Raw genomic sequence first — 16,339 nt, 5'->3', positions numbered from 1 at the left:
GCGCCTTCAGAAATCTTGATTTGAAGTCCTAACATCACATGTAATGGTATTATAAGGTAATGATTTAGGAAGACAGTTATGACAGGAAAATGACGCACTCATGATCTTTTCTGAGGCATGCTGTGCACAATCCGTGTGGCTCCCGGAAGTCATAGAAACTTAGGCCTTTGACAGGATTCTCACCAAATCTAAAGACTTTGGCAAGAGGAGCAGCTGTGGAGAACTTGTCTTCCTTCCTTCCTTCTTTTGCATAAGTTAGAAGTTAGTCAATTTGAGATTGTGTACTTCCTATGCAAGATCTACATGCTAGGCATGGAGGAGAGCCTTGTAAGGGGAGAGTCAGGATTTAGAAACTAGAAAAGCTGTAAGGTATGTGAATTACTCGTGTGTGATTTTCTTCATATTCTGTCTATTATGGTTCAGTCAAGACCTATTGCTTAGACCTTCCAAATTAAGGGATGCTGATGAAAGAATTTAGTGTATTTTGGTGCATTTAGACCTATACTATTACCTTTCTATTAGTAATAGTTAAATTTAAGAACTTTTTATGGGATACATGCAAGTTGCTTTCCTTGATTTAAAAAAGAAAACCTACTATAGACTAGATTAACCATTTATTTACTGACTATAAATCTGTTTCCTAAAATGATATCTTGACTCTTTCATTTACTTATCATCCATATTCATTCAGTATTTATTGAGTACCTACCATGTACTTAATTATTCATTCAGCTCTGAGGATACAGTTATGAACTTTGATGCCACGCGAAGATTAAAATGCAATGAGAAAGAAAAATATATGATCATATCACAGTCAAATATACTCCTGGCCTCTGTTATTAATGAGATTAAAGGTAAAGGACAGTTCAAAAATCAGTAATGGAAGAAATCCTGGCACAGGGCTTGTGACTTCCTGAGGAAGTCATCTTGATGCTTAGAGAACAGGACTGAAATCCCTGAAAGCAGGAACAGTGTGCTCCACTGACCTGAGAAAAAACTCTATCCATAGCATCAAATGCATAGCTGAAGAACACAGTTGGCATGTGGTAGGCACTGGATGAGTGTAAGAATAAATGTGGGTACTAAGGAATAAAGGAATAAAGGAGTTGAAAGACTGTCTCAGAAAATCGATTGGGGAATCAAGTAACTAAGAATTAAAGGCAAAACAAAGGAAGATAGGATGGTAGATATGTAAATAGGAGAAGTCAGTAATGAAGGGAAGACACAGCACATCAGCAGACCATCAGTGCACAGTCTGGAAAGTTCAAATATGGAAGAACAATAGTCAGTTTTCCAGTTATTCAAATAAGCCTTTCCAATCAATGTCGGCTCTATTCTCTCCAAGCTGAAGTTGTACCAAATCAGAATGATCACAGCAGATTTATTTCAGAAACTCTGTTCAATTGAAGGAGCTGAAGGGTATTGAAATCCTACAGGAAGAACAACAATATCAACTAATGGGATGCCTCAAGAACTCCCAGAGACTTAACCACTAACCAAAGGGTACACATGGAGGCACCCATGGCTCCAGCTGCATATGTAGCAGAGGATGGCCTTATCTGGAATCAATGGGAGGGGAAGCCCTTGGTCTTGTGGAGGCTGGATGTGCCAGCATAGGGGTATGCTAGGGCAGTGATGTGGGAGCGGGTGGGTAGGGAGCACCCTTATTTAGGCAGAGGAGGTGGGGTAGGACAGGTGGTTTGCGGAGGGGAAACTTGGAAGGGGGACAGCATTTCAAATTAAATAAATAAAATAACCAGTAAAAACGATGTAGTCTGTAGAGGCATTAAAAAACAAATGCCATAGGAGCCATGTTAGCTGCTGTAAGCATCAGGAAAGGTCCATTTTGAACGTGGCCTCTTCCTGTTCCTTGGAGGCTTATGAGTTGTTTCTAAACTGTCTTCAAACCTACAGATCTCATTATACATTCTCGAGGAGTGAACATTTGTGGTTCGCAAATTTGCTTACTACTTATATGACTTTTAAGAGATTTTCTTCTTTTCTTCTTTCCACTAGAAGGACTCACCTATTACACTAAGTTCAGCGCTGGCATAGATAACTCCATGTTTATTCTCTGCCACACACTGGTACATGCCGGCATCTGAGAGATTCACTATTGTTATGTTGAGTGTTCCTTGCTCGATCTGTATTCTCTCCTGTGAAGGAAAAGAGGAGTATTAAAAAATAGTGACCTTCCACATCTGAGAACTTAAGGCAATTTTGTTACATGTTATGTCAAGAGGGCCTAATGGGAGGAAAATAGTAATCATGTAAGCAATTTACATTAACATGATCTGCTTATTTGTCAAATAAATCTGTGCCAGGTCAGATGGCAAATGGAACCAGCAGCATATCAGTTGGTAAATGGAATTTAAATTGTAGGATTCTTTTGCATCTGTGTTGATTTAATAGTGAAGTCATTCAGATGAATAGGCTCTGGAAATAAGTGAACTTCACCTTGAAAGTCAAAGAGCTGTTTTTACTCAATGGTTTTGCGCTAATTGGGGAAACAGATGGAAACAGAATCAAATTTATCATTTAGAATTTAGAGCTCTTAGATTCTCACCAGCTGTACCTTCATGGACTGATAGGATTATAATTCTATATGGGCATATACAATTTTCAGTATCTGCTGAGTTTACTAAAAAAATGTATCTATAATTCTACCAGGCATGGTAGTGGCACATGATTTGAATCTTAGCACCAAGAAGGCAAAGGCAGACAGATCATTGTATAGATGGGATTGTCTATACAGTGAGTTCTGTCTATACAGTGAGTTCTAGGCTAGCCAGAGATACCTAGTGAAACCATGTTTCAAAAATACATGAATATTCTGAAGCTTGGTTGCTGTCAATTTACACTTATGATCTTGTAGTAGTCCAAATGAAGAAAGAAAGAAGGTATATATGACAAGAGTACACTCTCATGTATCAAGCTGAAGCCATGCAACTTGAGCATCAACTTGTACATCACAAAAGATTTTCTCTCTCTCTCTCTCTCTCTACACACACACACACACACACACACACACACACACACACACACACACTCCTCTCCAGTGAACACAATGCCTTAGAGTAAAAAACTCCTCTCTTCTGAAAGACAACTGTCCAGTTGAATGGGTACTTTATTAGAAGTCAAGTCATCCTTGTTCTCTCACATTTCATGAAAAGAGGGAAATGCCAAGTGCCTGAGAATTTGCACACTTGCAATTTGTTTGACTTTTGAAACAGAGGGAATGATGAACCGGAGGAGTCTTCCAGGGAACTAAGATGGGCCATGAAATGGGGTGGTCCAAAGAAATTGTTCCTTTTTTCTACCAGTAACCCATGGCAGGTACTTTCTTTTTCCTAGGTATACTATGCAAGGAAGAAATCTGGGCATAAAAGATGGCTCTCAATGTAGGGACTGAGGAAAACGCCAAATTCAAGTAACATTTGATATTTTATAATAACACAAATAAAGAAAATTAAATTGGACATAATTGTTCCTCTGATTTAATTTTAAGAGTCACATTTAATTTGGATGGCCGCCATCCTTATATGAGATAAAGAATTTCCCTACTGAATCGGATTCTCAAATATCACTTTGCTCAAACTACAGATTCCAGGCATTCTGTGTGACTTTCTTACTGTAAAGCTACCAAAGTGTTAATTTGTTGGCTACAAAGGTCTGGTGTAGAAGTTTAGCAAGATTTATTTATAATTTCTATTTGTCAACTTTTTCTACTATTAGTGGCATTTAGTTGTTTCTTATTTTGGAGAAAACTCGAAATTATTCTGTTTCCATAGCAATGAGGCCACATTAAACATTACGTTACATTAAGACAGAATTACCATCAATTTACTTACCCGTGTTAACAGTGGGTCACCATTTTTAAGCCACCTATAGGTAGGCTTGGGCCTCCCATTTGCTTTACATTCCCAGAAGACACTCTCTTCCATGGCCACGTGGATATCATTTATTATTTGAACCCAGTTAGGTTGAGCTACAGACATTCGAAAACAAAACAAAACAAACAAATAAAACTGAGACATATAATCATTGTATAGCCAATTTCTTGTTATTCTAAGCAATTGAAAATTAAAATGGGCTTTTAATCAAATTACTTTTCTATGTGGCATACAATTAGAAAGGGTGAGAGGACATTTATGGGGACTGTATGACCGCCATGTTTCTAGTCCATATTGTGAATGTTTTTATTCAGTGAAGGCAGAATCTACAAAAGTTTTGTTAACCATGATGTAAATTGTTCCTGTGCCTTAAGTATTATTGTTGTTTTGTTTTTAATATGAGAAAATTTCAAGGACCCCTTTGAATCACCTCATGAATTTCTACCTATTCTTTTTTAAGATTCCTTTTCATTAAGAAACAACCAAGTGTCTGAGACTTTTCCAGTTGGTCATTGGTGAAAGTGCAGAGGGCACTCTCAGACACTAGTCCCTGAGTCTCATTTCTGCATTGATTAGAAAATGGTTAAGAGTTTAACATGCTTGGAAATAGAGACAGGAACAATATAGGGATGGAGCTGATGACCAGCGCACCTTGGCCCTTGGAAGACATTGTGAAGCAAAGCAAACCAGTACTGAGAGCTACTTGTTTATTTTCGGAAAGATAATGTGAGGTAAATGTCTCTCACTGAAGCCTTCCTATACTGAGATTTCCTCTCATTAAAACAGCTTCTCTCATTCCTTACTAACATATTTCATTCCGATAGGTTACAGGGACAACTTTGTATCCCTTATTTGTCCATGTTAAACTATTGTTATCATTCACTATTTGCAGAACCAATATTGGAAGAATGATAGTCACCGCAGTACGATCCTTAAAGTCAATATTTTTTAGTGAGTCTTGAGTTTACTGAGCTCTTTTAGAAAATCAAGTCTGCCCATAATCTCACATGGAACTCAAAGAAGCATTTAATTCTCACATTTCATAATATTGAATATCATCACCAAACCCATATTACACCATGTTTATCCTGCTTCCTTTGAAGGCATGTTTTATTTTTCTATGATCTCAATAGATATTTAACCAATGTTCCACAAATATATTAATAAGTACCACTTCTTGCCCTAGCATAGTTCATGCTCTTATCAACAATTGTATGCTTATTGGTAGAGGATCTTTGCTAAAACTCCTGTAAAAGATAACTACAGCGATTGATTGGGATAGTTATCTGTTCACACGTAGTTACCTGTAATACAGGGTAATGACTCCTGATGTTAACTTAGTAAGTAGAGTTGACACTAGTATTAATCAGGGATATTATTCAATACACTTAACATGTCTTTATCTGATCTGACCTCAGTCTATCCTTTTTGTGAAGCTTTAAGTCATGGATAATTTAATTCAAAGAGGAAGGCCAAGCTATGTATCTTGCCTTCTGGATAACAAACAAACAAAACAAAACAAAACAAAAAAAAAAAAGAAAAAGAAAAACACTCGATAAGTCACTTAACCAACCAGCAGAGGTCTCTAAGTCCTTGATCAATGCTGTGTCCTTTTTTCCATCTACAAGCAATTCCATGTTTTTCAAAGAGCAAAACACAAGTTTGCAAATGCTCTCCTGATGGAGATGATGCATGGCTGCTTAAGAGGGGAGGCCAAAAGGGTCAACTTCAAAAAAACGTTACAACATCAACAAGCATTAGCTTGAATGAAGGGTTATAACCTGCATCATTGAAAGAGCTGCAAGTTGGCTGCTGTCCTCTATCATCCAGCTGCTAATGGGAAGGGAAGCTCAAGAGGTAATATCTTCCCAGAGCTCTACTGGGAGAAGCCAGCCAGCAACTCCTTTAGGACTAATGGCCTAGCCTGCCAGATACACATTCAACCTGCAGCATATTCACCCCCTGCGGAGTCCGGGGAAACAAAGCAAAGAAAAAAGCCACAGAAATCTGTGAAACAGTAACAGGAGGAAACTTTTGAAAAAGAGGGAAGGAATACAAAGCAAAACAAGGAAGGACAAATGTAACTTATGCAGCAATGTCAAGTTGAAGTTCAAACAGGAAACTTTACAAACACATGCAGAGACAGACTTTAATGTTGCCCACTTCTTGCAACACTTGGGATCATTCTTTCAAAACTATAGAATTCTGGAAGCCAAACTTTGCCACTTCACAAAGAAGGTGGGGTAGGAAAGGGAGGCTTTGAAAAAGTTTGAAATGACCTTGCAAATTTCAACCTAATTAGGTACTTCTGTGGGCTCATTCTTTCTCTGACAATGGGGTTGCGAGAGAGTCAAGGAGCTCAACAGAATAGATAATTGGTCCAGGCTGAGGTGAAACCCATAAGTAATTTGCCTAATACTGAACTAATTTGGTGTTTGACAACAGTCATCAGGTATGTTCCTTGCTTCTAAAGTGAAATCTCTTCACAGAAGCCAAATTAACATGATCTAAATACTTTCCTCTTGAAGTAAAAAAAATGCACAGGAACATAGGGAGGTGATGAATGGAGTGGCTAGAAGAGGGGAGAGAGATTAGCTGGTAAAGTGCTTGATATATAAGCATGAAGACCTGAGTTCAATGTTTCACCCTCGCATATACAGGCTGGTCATGGTGAGACATAGTTGCAATCCCAGCACAGGAAGTCAAAGACAGGTATATTCTGGGGTTCACTGGATAGTCAGCTTGACAGCTAAACTGAACTGATGAGGTCCTGTCTTAAAATTCAAGGTGTGTGGCATCCCAAGGAATGACACTTTGGGCGTACCTCTGATTTCCACAGGCATGCACACGTGCGCATATGTAAGTACACACACACACACACACACACACATGCACAAACACCAGATGACCCTTTCGTATAAGGCCAAAGAATGCGACAGTTTTTATTTTAATGTTTCAATTGCAGATCTACAGGTCAAAAACACATATAGTCGCCCGGCCCGCAGCAGCTCTCTGCTCCCAGACCCGGTGAGAGAGAGACCCAACCGCCTGGTCAGGTGGGCACTCCTGAGGCTGCAGAGCGGAAGAGACCACCAACACTGCTCACCCCTGCCCACATCCCTGGCCCAAGAGGAAACTGTATAAGGCCTCTGGGCTCCCGTGGGGGAGGGCCCAGGAGCGGCAGGACCCCTGCCTGAGACACCGCCGGACCCTGAAGGAAACAGACCGGATAAACAGTTCTCTGCACCCAAATCCCGTGGGAGGGAGAGCTAAACCTTCAGAGAGGCAGACAAGCCTGGGAAACCAGAAGAGACTGCTCCCTGCACACACATCTCGGACGCCAGAGGAAAAAGCCAAAGACCATCTGGAACCCTGGTGCACTGAAGCTCCCGGAAGGGGCGGCACAGGTCTTCCTGGTTGCTGCCGCTGCAGAGAGCCCCTGGGCAGCACCCCATGAGCGAACTTGAGCCTCGGGACCACAGGTAAGACCAAATTTTCTGCTGCAAGAAAGCTGCCTGGTGAACTCAAGACACAGGCCCACAGGAACAGCTGAAGACCTGTAGAGAGGAAAAACTACACGCCCGAAAGCAGAACACACTGTCCCCATAACTGACTGAAAGAGAGGAAAACAGGTCTACAGCACTCCTGACACACAGGCTTATAGGACAGTCTAGCCACTGTCAGAAATAGCAGAACAAAGTAACACTAGAGATAATCTGATGGCGAGAGGCAAGCGCAGGAACCCAAGCAACAGAAACCAAGACTACATGCCATCATCGGAGCCCAATTCTCCCACCAAAACAAACATGGAATATCCAAAAACACATATAGTCATTCCCACTTATTTATGTTGGATGAATCACATATAATATCATTGAGTGATTCTTCCTTTGTAGGAAAAAGCACCTGTTTGGTAGAGATGGTTTTTAATGTGTTCATATGCTCACAGATGCCCACATGAATTGTTATTTTCCAACAATTCCTAAGTATTCTTTTTGGAGCTCACGCACAAAACAGAATTAAAAAAATATCAAAAAAGAAATCACGGTTTTGATCTTTTGCATTCCTCCCCATTTGAAGCAAAGAATCAGTCCTAAATCTTGTCTCAAGCCACAAGTCCCAAATATAAGATTAAACAGCTGTGCAGGGATTTGACCCTGTCACACTGTTCAACTTTTGACAGATGAACAATCTTTTCATTTCAATCTTTTGTTCAATAACTGCCAGAAATGACCTAAATCAGGGTTTGTATATTCCAGCCACTGGAATCATACAAGCCTCTTATTCAATAATAATTCCTATTTCAAACAAATATAATTTGAACTCAAGGGTCAAACAATTCACAGAGGTATTTGCCTCTCTTCATTTTCCCCAAACCAGAAATTTCTCACAGAAACAAGGGCAAGCTTTGGCCTTAGACCTTGGGGTTTTAAATATCTATGAGAAAGGGCATGGTAGGCAAAATCCTTTAAGTAACTTTTGCAAAGTCAACTTACATTGTGCTGCAAGATACTGTCCTTTTTCTACCTTTGTTCACCTGAGACGTGCTCCCATCTAGTACTCACACTACAATGACTGGTATTCTCTCATAGTGTTTCAAAAAGACTTCTACAAGGACCAAGGATTCTTAGAAGATATTGAACTTAAGAAGAACAGAGTTGCTTTGTTTTAAACCTTAAATATTTGTCCCACTTCATGTAAAATATGACTTAATGGCTGACAACATCCATCTTGAGAAGCACTGCTCTGATAGGAGGATCTGTAGCTGTAAGAAGAGCTTTAGGGTATAGAGGTTGGAAACCTCTGTTTTCTTCCTGAACTGAGAGAAAGTTGAACTTGATATTATAACACTCCCTTGGATTTTCCTATGTGAATCTTAATCACACTGTTTTCTAAGTAATTTTTTTTATTTTCAATTTTGTGTTTCTGTGTGTATGAGGGTTGCATGAGCATGTGAGTTTATGTGACTATAGAGGCCAGATGAATTTGATCCCATGGGACTATAACTACAGGTATTCATGTGCCTTTACATGTGGGTGCTGGGAACTGAATTTGAGTCCTCTGCAAGAGCAGTACATGCTCTTAACTGCTAAGCCAGCTCCTTAACCCCTCCATATTGCTTTCTTTTTTAAACCAATGGATTCATGCCTCTTGTGCTTTACTGCTAATTTTTGTTTATGGTCTTCTCATGTCTTTATAGGACCCAGTTGATTTTCTTTGGTAAGGAACCAACACTTTCACAGGTAACAATGACAAATAGACATAAAAAGTCACCATGTTGAGAGTTTGGAGAGAAGGCTCAGTAGTTAAGAGCAGTAGTCGCTCTTACAGAAGACCAGGTTTTGGTTCTCAGCATGCCCATCATCTTTAATTGCACTTCAAAGGGATTCGATGCTCCTTTCTGACCTCCACAGGCACCAGATGCCCACATGATACACACACATGCTGGCAAAATACCCATATGCATAAAACATAATAAAGAAATCAGTAGAAAATGTGAAGACACCCTAGAAGGCAAGTCATAGTAGGCATATTTCTGTTAATAGGTACTCATTAACATAGAAAACAAATATGATTGCAGAAAGCCATGTGTGTATGAGATATTGGATGAGGTCTGTAATGTGCTTCACCCACTGTCAATGTGACATTCATTAAGAGACTATCACCATTATTTCATATCTTTGGGCTAATGTTTAAACTCATCTGCCATCTGCTCTCACCCAATTTCTTCCAGCCAGAGAGTCCACAGCTCTTGTCAATAGGTTTTCTTCATCCTTAGCTATAATAATAAGCTACAATATAAGTTCCTGCCTTCATATCTTTACTTATACCATCTTATCTTCAGGAATAGTCTCTTTCCCTTCATTGCCTAACAAACACGTGGCTCTATAGTTTATCTCCTCTGGACTCTCTCTGTCCTGACAACCAAGGGGCTCCTCATCTGCAGCCTACTTGGCACACACAGCTTAACTATTGTGTGCTATCCACTGTCTTGGTTTTCCTTTATAATTTTAAGTTTTATTCATTCTTTGAAAATTTCAAACATGCATACGATGTACCAGGATAATGTTTGACCTTAACTTTTCTCCTCCAGCTTCTCCAAGACTCCCATATCTTTTCTTCTTTTCTTTTTCTTTTTTAAGATTATTTATTATATATAAGTACACTGTAGCTGTCTTCAGATACACCAGAAGAGGACACCGGATCTCCTTACAGATGGTTGTGAGCCACCATGTGGTTGCTGGGATTTGAACTCATGACCTCTGGAAGAGCAGTCGGGTGCCCTTAACCACTGAGCCATCTCTCCAGCCCCAAGACTCCCATATCTTACCAGAGACTTTATATTTTCACTTGAAACTATTTACTTTTTGTTGATTTCTTGATGGATGGATGAATTGATTTTATTCACTGAGTCAAATAAGAACTGCTCATGTGTACATGGGTGTAGAGTTATCCATTGGGAAATAGTGACAGTATCCAGGGCCACACAACAATTTCTATAAAAGGACATATTTTATCTTTTCTTTCCAGGGATACTATAGGCAATTCATGACTTTACAAGTGAATTATTGAGATATAAAAATTTAATCACAGTATTTTCCATATTTAAAATGCTTTAGAACTGATATACTGAGGCCAATTCCACCCCTAAAATTAACCTATGACTGTATCCTAACAGGAATTACTTTGTCTGAACATGAGCTCTAACTGTGTTGAATTCATTCCCTTTTCTTGTCCACCATAAATTCCAGATCCATTCAACAATATATAGTACTTACATGTGGCTCTCACCAAAACCATTTGAAGTATATCACTTCTAAACATCAACATTCAAGTTAAATGGAATCACACCATCTTATCAGGAGGCCCAGGGATCTTTTGACCCAGACTGAGAGTGTAGTGATTAAGAATCATATATGGACCTGCTCTGCTCTGTTTTTTAGTCAAAGGACCTAAAATTATGACTGTTCTATCAATGACATTGGGAGTATTCATCTGGATCTATAAGGCTTAGAAGGTGAGCCATGGACCACTATAGGCCATGCAGAGAATCCATGAATTACCCATATTCAAACCACATTTCTGTATGAGGTCAGACTTCCTTGATATTTTTTTAAAAACACATAAAAATGCATATGAGAATCCAGTTTTCTGCTGTTAAAATAGACACTAAAGAGATATGAAAAACTATAAATAATACCAAACATTTCCATACCTGTTTGGTTTGGGAAAATAGAATCACTTTTCTTAAAATATGATGATTATGAACATACACACTGTTTTTTGACATTTAAAACAAATTGCATTCTAAATCAAATCTGTTTTAATGTACAACATAGATAGAAACATCATAAATATATATTTGAGGCTTTTAGTGTTTCTTTTACTCTGAAAAGGACACTCAAAACTAGAAGTGTCAGATACTCCATTAGATGGTTACATTCAAGCAAACCTTGGCACAGTAAATTTAATGAATGAAAAGTATACTTAGTATGTTTTGTCTCCGTTTTCAACACACAGAGGCTAGAACTATGTTCCAGTATATTGTCCTTTCCTTTGTGGTTTGCCATTTCATATGGGGTGAGGAACTTCTACTCCCATTTCTATATTATTTCCCACAGTTGATGCACACTCCTTGTTAAACCGTAACAACTCAATTCATTGGTGCCATTAGATGCAAGAAAAGAAACAAAAATCAAAGATGTATCTTATGTGACACCCAGAGGGTGACTAAGTGCACCCAGTGTGAGTTTTCCCTAGCACAATTAAGCAGTTATTGCTGTACTGTGAAATCACCTTAACTGCTCTGTTCATCTTCGGGTCACTCTGTCCTTTAAGCTGCTTTGCAGTGTTGAATATTGTCTAGCTGTCACATATACATAGTCCATTCATGAGGAATTAGGAAGTTGTGCACAAAATGCTTCTGTAATCACTTATTGATGACCTCACACACACACATATTTACACATCCTCTGCAGTACCATCAAGCCTACATCTTTTTCTTTATAGACACAGGATTGCAGTGTACAAGGTCTAGACATAGCTTACCAAACACTTAGGAAGCAAAAAGGGAAAGAAAAAGAGTCAATTGTTTATCCAGAAATGTTCACGCATGGCATCCAGGGTGACTGATTGATGATTTCCTGATATGTTTTATCAAAGTGTTGAACTGGGAGACACAAAAGCATCTATCTCATGGCAAGGAGTAGTTCCAAGAATAGTCAAATCCCACATAGTACATGGTTTTGCTATTTTATTTGTAAAATCAAAGGAACGTGTCTAATAGTTTCTTCCAACAAGGAGTTAGCAAATTCCTTGAAGTAGAAACTTGTTTATTGGGATACAAACTTCTCAGTTTCTTAGCAATGAATATGGCAATGACTGCTCTAGGAGAAAGTCTGGAAAAGGCACTGACTATCTGACTCCTAGTTCTCAGTTCACTATTCAAGATGAGGACTGTAATTCTGTCTGTATGTTTGTACAGAAAAGGAAATGGCTCCTGAGGTGATCAGGTGTAATAATGAATGAGTTCCGAGAGAATGATGTGTACTACACTTTCCTTTCCTCACATCCAAGAAATCACTAGACACAGATCTCTGATTCTACTTGGAGGATATGGACTGACTGGTGCTTTCTGGAACAGTGCAGTGGAAGCTTCCCAGAGCAAAAGGAACAATTTTCTGCAAGTAATCTAATCTTGGTCTTCACTACAACATTGGAAACAATCTCTCACAGAGCAGCAATCCTTACCATGTGGTCCCCACAGAGGCATCAGCAGTAGAAATTACACCTGGGAAATTAACTAAAACACAATCTCATATCGACCAAGTCAAAACCACCATGTACATGGTCCAATATTCTGTATTTTCTTAAGATTTCCTACTAACCCTGACGAACACAGAAGCTGCGGACTCTCTAGTTCAATGTTTGGGATCTGGTTTTACTTCGCAATATGGAAACATTAACCACACACTCTAATATCTTTGGAAGTGAGTTTCTCTCTAAACCAGATAGTGGGAGGAATAGAATGAGAAAGCCCTACTGGCTCTGACTCCAAAATACATCTGTCTTTACTTTTTTCAAAGTCCCAGTCATGAACATGGCTGACATAGACAGGACAAATGACTGTCCTTTCCACTCCTGTGATTTAAACTTCTACTCATCACAAAGCAACCAGCATTTTAGACGCATGAATCAGATGCAGCCATTTCATCATTCAACATCCTCCCATGGATCGTGAAGGAAACCTAAACTCTACCTGGCTTATACGGTACCACCGAGGTCTCGCCGATGTTTCAGATGTATGTTCTTGTCCTTTGTCCTTATGGTTTAGAAACATGAACTTCCTCCCTGCATCTCAAGCTTGTCACACAGTTGCTAGGGCTTCTGACCCTCCCTGTTTTCTGCCTGGTATGGACTTTCCTATAAAGGCTATGTATTTTTACTTTGGAATTTCTGCTCAGAGGTCAGTCTTGCCAATCAAGCCTTCCCCTACGCCTTGACCTTAGGAGTCCTTCTTTGTAGCTGGTTTCTTCATCTCAAAGGGCTGTCATTATTTTCTCCTGTATTCTTACTAAAATCTGAAATGTTGAGTTCATTTGTTGAGTACTTTGTCTCTTAACAATCTGATAAGATGTCAAGTCCTAAAGGTTAAAGACTTTTCTAGCACCTTTCTATACAGCAGTGGACCCCCACATAATGGGGCCACATCAAGATAGTTTTCAACAAATGCAAATCATATTAAAGTCATATTGGAAGAGTTCTGGCCCAGGAAACAGATTATACCATTGTACATCTAAAGACAGATTTATATTTTAAGATACTTTTTTTTCTTATAAAAAAAAGATTGAAAGAACAGATAAAAATTATCTGCCCTGGCAAAATATAGGTCTGAGCAAAATAAACAAGTAAAATGAAGTAACATTAAATGTCATATGTCTGAAAGTTCTCTCAGGCTTTCACCTATGGTGAGACAAATTGGCATACATTAACCTATGTGGGCATAGCTACAGTACTGGCAGCGACCAAGTGCCTCTACCAAATTCACATGGGGGAGGGGAGTGCAATGTGAGTCTATGCAGTAAGCATTTGGAATAAGGTTAAATGCTTTTTTAGTGAAACAAGGAAATAAAAATACATTTTACCAGAAATGTTACTGCAGAGCTCCTAAATGGGTCAACAGTGTGGCGCAACAAAATAATGCTTTTCCTCACTTTTCTTTTTGATTATTTGTTTTTAATTAGTATACAAGGTGCTAACTATCACCATGCCATTCAAACAAAGAGTGGATTCTCCCTCATCCCCTCATTCCTAGTTCCCTCTTTTTAATCTTCCAATTTATTTCATGGCCATGTGTGAACAATATCTACTTACATACATATATACGTATTTAGATCATAAAGCAGCATCTACATATGACAGAGAATGTGTACATTTTGTCTTCTTTTTTGGTCACCTTGTTTAATTTTATACTTTCTTCATCCATCCATTTTCTGGTAAGTTTCTTTTCTTATTACAATTAAGTAGATAGATTTTTAAGCACAGTCTGTGACTCCTAACCCCTGAGCAAGCTGACCTTAACGTTGTAGTTGTAAGGAACTGTCCTGCCAACAAAGACAGAACGTACCTAGATAAGTGACCAGGGCTACATTCTCCCTCTGTGGGACTCTGCCCAGTGATTTCAATTATAATTATTCCTTTAGCTTGGAGATTAAGGCAGCTGGATATTAGGAACATAGCACTGGGAACATACCAAACCCCCCCCTTTAAAAAAATAGGCAAGAAAAAAATGATAGCCAAGCATTCTGTATAATTAAGTCCCCTCCTGAGACAGTGAAAACAGTATCAATGATATGCTAGTCGAGGAAGAACAAAGAATAAATGGATGGAAAAGCCAATTGCTGCCTGAGTCAGCTGATCTGACATCAAGGGTGACTGACATAGAGGTGACACTTCATATCTTCAGAAATCAGGTGAATTATTCTGCTCCCTTGTCAGGTCAGGCATTGCTGTGGACAGCACAATTTAAAAGGCAAAGGTTGTTAGCACCCACTAGCCCCTGATATTTAACTCTAGGGCAGGAAGCACCTATTTTACACAAGGTTGAGGGCCAGTGAGAAGGTTCATTCTCCATCAGAGTGACTCTGCATTGCTATATTGCCTCCAATCCCTAGGAAGTTCAATGATAAAACATGGCTACAGAAAACACCTACTTCACATAGTAAGGCAAGCATTTCACCTTAGAAGAAAATCATGCAAGTGAAAATAACTTTTTTTCAGTTCATCCAGTGATTTAAATCACATTTAGAAACCAATGAATCTAAAAGTCTATTCAATTAAGAAAAAAAAATGTCCATTTTGTCTACGTAAGTTCAAGTGGTTGCTACCTGACATAAAGGAAATACTTATCTGGTAGGTGAGAAAATAAATCCTAAACAGTTAAAAAATTACCTGGCAATGGTTTCTCCCTGAATAAACCTGTAACTTTGGCTTTTGTGAGTTTCCAGGTAACTGTGGTATGTTATACATTTTGATGTATCAAAGAAAAGTACTGACTCTCATAATTTAAGAAAGAAAAGGACCGAATATCAAATCTCTCATTTGGTATAGGCATAAAGACAAATAAATAAGAAGAGTGAGGTTTCCTCTTCTTCCCCATCTACTGTTGTCCTGCTCCTTATATGAAGAATTTTCTAGAATCCTACCATACCAGCTGCTCATAGTATAAATCTAAAATGGTGAGAGTTGGGGAGAAGGCCCATGGCGGATACTGGATATGCTTCTTGCTTTCCAATCTGTTTCTAATATACTTTATTTCATTACTGAGTGTAGTTTTCAGCTTGTCTTAAAAATAAAGGACTTTGGAAGAAGAGCACATTGAAATGTGTGCAACTGGATGGGTGTGGTGGCACATGCCTTTAATCCTGGCATTTAGGAGGCAAAGACAGGTGGATAGTTGTGAGTTCAAAGTCAGGCTGATCTACATTGTGAGTTCCAGAACAGCTAGAGTTACAAAAGAGAGACCTTTGCTCTCTGTCTCAAAACAAACAAACAAACAAACAAACAAACAAACAAGGAAGCTTGGCATTTCTCATATTTATTTTATAATGTATTTCCAATGAGATCCTTTTCGGGACTTCAGTAGCCCTGAAGCTTTCCAGGATATACTCAGTCAGTACCATGTGACACAGATTTTATATTTACATTTGGGTCAATACAGATGATTTGATCAGAGAAGGAACAGCTTCCTTCACATAAAAAGAAATCTATGTGATGATATATTTATGCTCTACTCTGAGGTCCACACTGAGAACTAAATTTGGAAAGAGTGAATTTTGAAATGATCATGATATGACATTAAACTGCTACCAAGAAGGAATGTTTAAGGATTAGAATGAGCCTTAAATTCAAATGGAACATAGAACTTCAATTAATGTGCGTGTGCC

At 38.8% G+C, this 16,339-nt stretch overlaps 1 protein-coding gene across 7 annotated transcripts in view; it reads right to left on the bottom strand.

Moving 5' to 3' along the window:
- Positions 1–16,339, bottom strand: part of Cntn4 (contactin 4) — a 993,738-nt gene that overhangs the window by 175,323 nt on the left and 802,076 nt on the right. For all 7 annotated transcript variants that reach the window (NM_053879.2, XM_087655634.1, XM_087655636.1 and 4 more), the window contains 2 exon segments: positions 2,027–2,156; positions 3,852–3,988. In NM_053879.2, the coding sequence (NP_446331.1) occupies positions 2,027–2,156; positions 3,852–3,988 (267 nt within the window).

Source organism: Rattus norvegicus, chromosome 4 (assembly GCF_021556685.1).
Source record: "Rattus norvegicus strain SHRSP/BbbUtx chromosome 4, alternate assembly SHRSP_T2T, whole genome shotgun sequence".
Lineage (NCBI taxonomy): Eukaryota > Metazoa > Chordata > Mammalia > Rodentia > Muridae > Rattus > Rattus norvegicus.
Note: the sequence above shows the minus strand (reverse complement) of the source record. Positions and strands in the feature narration are given on the sequence as shown.